Source organism: Chrysochloris asiatica, unplaced genomic scaffold, assembly GCF_000296735.1.
Source record: "Chrysochloris asiatica unplaced genomic scaffold, ChrAsi1.0 scaffold00087, whole genome shotgun sequence".
In the NCBI taxonomy this organism is placed as follows: Eukaryota; Metazoa; Chordata; class Mammalia; order Afrosoricida; family Chrysochloridae; genus Chrysochloris; species Chrysochloris asiatica.
The window spans coordinates 579267-585266 of record NW_006408605.1 but is presented as its reverse complement, the minus strand read 5'-3'; the positions used below and the strand labels follow the sequence as shown (position 1 = coordinate 585266).

The window sequence follows — 6000 nt, the reverse complement described above, 5'->3', positions numbered from 1 at the left end:
ATATATATATATATTTATATATATATAAATAAATGAATGTAATATATATATTCATTTAATGTTCAAAAGTACCAAAATGGCAGGATTCACATAGTATGACCGAAATTCAGTAATCTCCTGATATCAAGTCAATTCCACCTAAAAACGATAAAAACAGCAGGGTTCACAAACTATGACTAGAATAATTCAGTCACCCCTGCTATCAAGTCAATTCCAACTCCTAGCAATCCTATGTAGAGTTTCTGAGGATATAAATCTTTACGGGAGCAGAAAACCTCCTTTTTCTCATGTGGATCTGAATTGCTCACCTTGCGGTTAGCAGACCAATGTATAACCCAGTACACCACTAAGACTCTTTAAGCAAACAAAAGCTATGCGTGGAAAGTAAAGACAGAAAGAAAGCTTACCTGTAGAGGACATCTAGTTTTCTGTCCTTTCAGCATCTCTGGTTTCTATACTCCCCACTATCCAAGAAACCAGTTCTTCCCACTTTAGTAGTGAGATTTTAGTTTTCTGAGGAGCTATTAATCACAGGACCTTAAGACCTCTGGCCAGGAATAAAGTTAGGGACAGAAGAGCAACTATAACCCAAATATAGCCATCAGAAATGTTCCCCTGAGGTTTTCTAATGTGAACGGTAAATAGAGAACCTTGTCTGTCTTAGTGAGAAAGGAAAGCTATCAGCAGTTAAATTTTCTATTCTTGTAGGGAAGTCTGATCTGAAAGAATGAAGTTCAAACAAAGTCTTTGAAGTTGAAGTTCTAGTAGATCCTGTAATTTGTTTTTGAGTATTAATCCAGGCCCCTTTCTGCCTAAGCTTACTAGCAACCAAGAATCTTGCTTGAGAAATATACCACTAACAAGTTAACGATACATGTCTTTGGATGGAAATATGAATGATTTCCACCTCCTTAGTCTTTCTGGTGTTTTCCATATTATAAACACACAATAATTTACATTTATTTTAAAATAAATTTTCTATTTTTAAATGTGATAAAAGGGTACACTCAGTTACCCGGACTTGTGAAACATAGCATTAATGTATAGCTATTATTTTTGTGCTGGTGGTTGTGGTGGTATGTCATGGAGCTGGTTCTGACGCATAGTGACCCTGTACAGGGTTTCCCAGGCTGTTAATCTTTACGGGAGCAGAAAGCCTCATCTTTCTCCCGCGGAACAGCTGGTAGTTTCGATCTGCTGATCTTGAGGTTAGTAGCCTGACTCATAACCACGACATTACACTACCAGAGCTCCTTATTTTTGTGCTACAAATACAATAATGTTATCAATAGTTTTGGTTTGCTACAAAGTCACCTCAAATTTCAGTGGCAATTTCTAATTTTATATATGCAAGATTTCCTAAATTTTTGAAGTTTGAAAGGTTTACAACCAAAATATTATTTCCAACTCACAGATCCTAACTTGAACATAATTTTAGAAAGATATAAAATTTAACATTTTTGTGCTATGATTTTAACTCTGGTAAATATCCTATAAAGGTAAATCATGATACAATGTATATTTTTCCTTGATTTTTTTTTCTTTATTTCTGAATGTTTTTTCTTTAATTCAAGGACACTGTTAACTTGGGATATTAAGATGTACTTTGAATATCAGGATATTCTTTTCAGAACAATTTAAATAAATAAATAAATGGTTGTCCTGGTCAATTTGTTAGTCTTGCCATCTAAGCATACTTAGATATATGCTCAACAGAATTGTCTTAGAAACTTTAAATGACGGGCACATTTTCAAGTGCTTCAATTTTTTTACCTAGACCTAGTAAAGAAATAAAATATAAAACTTTTTAAAAAGCAAACTATACACGATTCAATTTAACTAGGCTTTTAAGGACAAGCCACTAAAAAAAGCAAGCTTACCTCATCTGAGAGATTGTCAACTCTATACAAACTGGGATGAGTTGTTAGCATAAGATAAACCAAGGGCTGATTTTTCACTTGACACATAGCAAAAATGCGTTCGTCTAGACGAGCATTTGTCCCAGTCTGGAATGATTTCTGTAACAAAAAACAATCCCCCCAGCCAAGACAGAAAATATATTTTAAAAATACATAAAGAATTTTACAAATGCCAACTGTTACAAGAATATCTTTTGATAAGATTAGCGAATATATTGTTAATTGCTCTTTGGAAAATATTACATTGAATTGTAGCTATTCTCCACCTAAAAGTCTTTAGAAATTAATTACCCAATCATGGCAAAGGTATTTGATCTCTCTGGTGTTGGTTTTCTAAAGAGTGAAATAGATCTAAAAACCCTATTTACCACAGAATGCTAGTCATGTAACAACCTAAGCAACACTGTGAGAAGGATCAAGTTATACTGCAGATGACAAAATAAAGGCATATATGAAGGACCTAATAAATAAATGCTGGGTGATGGTTAATGGTTACTGTCTGGTTTTTCAGAGAAATTAAACCATGCATCAACCAGGAAAAAATAAATTGTAATAAAAATGAGGAAAACTGGTTATTAGCAGAATAGAGTAAATAAGTAACTGTAAGATCTAACTGGGGTATTAGCTTCATGGTAAGATTTTAAGCATTGAAATTGAGGGAAAAGACAAAAAGAGGTAGAGAAAATAAATGCAATTATACATTAAAACAAGTATACTAATAAAAGGAAAATTTAAAAAGACTCTTTTAAATTGGCACAAGAATAGTCAATATATACCACTATGTAGTAAGAAGAATCCCTGGGTTACGTAAACAGTTAATATATACAGCTAACTGAAAGGCTGGAGGTTCACGTTCACCCAGAGATACCACAGAAGAAAAGTCAGGCAATTGAAAACCCTATGGAACATAGTTATACCCTGACACACTTGGGACCTATATGAGTCAGAAGCAACTTGAGGGTAACTGGTATGTATTAGGAACTATTCTAAGTGCTGGGACCACAGTGGTGAATGACAAAAGATTAAAAACAAAAACCTGTGCCAGTAAAGCAGAGGTAGAAAACTGTTGCTGCTAAGTGTCATCGAATCAGCTCTGACTCAAAATGACCCTGTATAGGGTTTCCAAGGAGTGGCTGGTGGGTTTGAACCACTGACCTTGTTGTTAGCAGTCCAGTGTTTATTCTACAGAGCCACACCATGACTCCAAGGCAGAAAATAAATAGGTACAATATGTCAGTGGTAAGTGCTATGGAAAAAAATAAAGGTGGAAGACCACTAAAGAAGGTCAGGGTAGAGGTGGGATGGGGTGAGCAGAGAGGACTGAATATGAAGTGTGGAGATTAGAGAAGGCAAGCCTTAGTGAAAAGACAGCATTTGAGGGAAGACCCGAAGGAGAAGAGAGCTCAGATTTGTAAATGTTAAAACTTCTTTCTATTAGGTTACATTATATCCAGAAGTAAAAATACATAATTTGAGCAAAAGAAATAATTTTTGGAATGGAAGGCCAGTAAGATAAATGAGTTGCCCTTCTTTCTACCTGGAAGAGACTACATACCGACAGGGTGGGTTGCTTGTGGACACTGGGAAAATAAGCCTTCTCCACCAGCCTAGGGTTTTCTTTCTTTTAGAGGAGTAGGGGTTGGGCAGGCAGGGAAAGACATAAATAATAAATATCAAATGAAAAATCCTACAGCAAAGCTTTGCTCAAAAGCTGTAGGACCATAGAAGGAAAGGTAACTGCCAGACAAGTAACCCTTGAGCTTAAAGACAAGGATAGGGGAGCACATACCAGGCCTTGGAAGCAGGGACATAGATATGAGAAAATATGTCTAAAGAAGAATGAGAAATGTAATGTAGCTGAGATAATGCAGGGAGGAGGGCAGAGACATAAAGAATCTCATGTATGACTTCTTACTCCAAAATAAAATAAAAAATAATTCTTATTTTGGAAAACTATCACTTGAATCATAGATAACATTACTCAGTAACAACACTTACATAGTAAGCATCTCTTAAGAACAAGGCATGTACTTTAAATCAGTTATCTGTAAAAATGTTTTGTTATAAATCTGTTCAAATAATAGTTAAAGACCCTGTCCTCAAAATATGTAACTAGCATAAAGTTACATATACAAGGTTTAGGAGTTTAAAGGATAAAATACTTGGCATTTGATGCTACTTTTTTGCCTTACCTGTTTGAGGAGCGCCAACACAAAGAGTGGGAAGAGTCGCAGAGAAAAAGGAACCATGAGTCCAGGTTGGTGGTTACTCAGGACTGACGACCGATAAGCTGAGAGAGAGTCTATGACGGCATTCACTAGGGCATCACGAGCATCACTCAGACTGGCAGCGACAGATCTGTCAACAGCTAATCCAGGTGGAGGTGCAAATATAAGAGAAACAAGATGAAGGTTTAGCAACATCATTGTTAAAGATGGAAAGGTGATAAAAAATAATAATTATACAAAGTTTCTCTTTATACAATTATTTGCTATTAAGTGCCATCAATTCTGACCCATAGTGACCCTGTATAGGGTTTCCAAGGAGCAGCTGGTGATCTCGAACCACCAACTTGCAGTTCAAACAACTTTGCAGTCTGACATACTAACCCACAGCGCCACACCAGGACTCCTTATACAATTATACAAGGAGTCAAAACATAGCAATGAAAACCACATGCTTTGGAGAATCATACCAACCATCTGTTGAAATGCTACTCTGATACTTCCTAGTTGACAAGTAACAAGCTTTCTGGTCTTTTCTGTAAATACAGTTTCATTGAATATAAACCACTACTGACTAAAACCCACCACTTTATTTTATAAATATAAAATGAGATAGGAAAAAGGATACAAGGCTTTCTTATTACTACAGAACTTGTATTGAAAGAGCTCTTAACTATTTAAACAGATTTCCATCATCTATCCTGCCACTCTACTTACATACTTTTCTGTGTACATAAATACTCTTCTTTTCATTGATTTTAATCTAAGATTACAAGTTCTTCCTTAAAGGAAAAAGGGTGCAAAACCCAAATTGACACTAAACCCAAACCCACTGTCATGGAGCCGATTCTGACTCATAGAGACCCTGTACAGGATTTCTTAGGCTATAAATCTTAATGTGAGAAAACCCCCTTATCTTTCTCCCACAGAATGGCTGGTGTGTTTGAAGAGTTGACCTTGCAGTTAAAAGTCTAGTGCTTATCCTATAGTGCCACCAGGGCTCTTGTTATTAATAATGTTATTGTTAAAAGCCATCAAGTTGATTCTGATTCATAGTGACCCCATATAGGATTTCGGAAGCTTTAAATCTTCGTGGGAGCAGAAAGTCTCATCTTTCTCCCACAGAAAACAATCCAGTGCTTATTGTATAAATTTGGAAAACAATCCAACTAACCAACCCAGTGTCACTGATTTGATTCTCATTCACTGTGACCATGTATGGGTTTTGCCTAGACTGAAAATTTTTGTTAGCAGTCTCATCTTTCTACTGCAGTGTGGATGCTGAGTTTGAACTGCCAACCATACAGTTAACAGCACAATGCATAACCCACCACTCCACTAGGGCAGTTGAGTTGGTACCCCCCGTGGATAGCGACCCTGTATAGGGTTTCCAAGAAGCAGCTCATAGGTTTGAAATGCCAACGTTGTGATTTATAGTCCAGTGCTGATACTACAGCACCATACCAGGAGTCTAGGACTCCTTAGTATATTTGAAAAGGTGGACAAAAAGAAAAAAAAAAATCAAGAAGGCAACTAGATTTGAAGTAGAAAAAAACAGAATTTTCTGCTAGTCCATAAAATGTGTCCGAAGTTATAAACATATACATACAGTTATCTTTATGGTATACTGCTATCTCTTATAATCCCAGTTGCAGAGTTTATTGTTGTTGTTAAGTGCCATTGAGTCAGTATCAGTTCATAACGACTCGATGTACAACCTAATGAAACCCTGCCAGGTTCTGGACCAACCTCACAATACGTTGCTACGTTTGAGCCCATTGTTGCTGCCACTGTGCCAATCCATCTCACGGGAGTCTTGCTCTTTTTCTCCAATCCTTCACTTTTACCAAACCTGA

The 6000-nt window shown here is 36.4% G+C and overlaps 1 protein-coding gene across 1 annotated transcript in view; it reads right to left on the bottom strand.

Annotated features, from left to right (window-relative positions):
- SEC24A (SEC24 family member A) overlaps positions 1 to 6000 on the bottom strand; it is a 103497-nt gene that overhangs the window by 13315 nt on the left and 84182 nt on the right. Inside the window, exons 18-19 of the mRNA XM_006866081.1 lie at positions 4112 to 4287; positions 1881 to 2018 (exon numbers count right to left, since the gene is read on the bottom strand). Coding sequence (XP_006866143.1) covers positions 1881 to 2018; positions 4112 to 4287 — 314 coding nt within the window. The remainder of the gene's footprint in view (positions 1 to 1880; positions 2019 to 4111; positions 4288 to 6000) is intronic.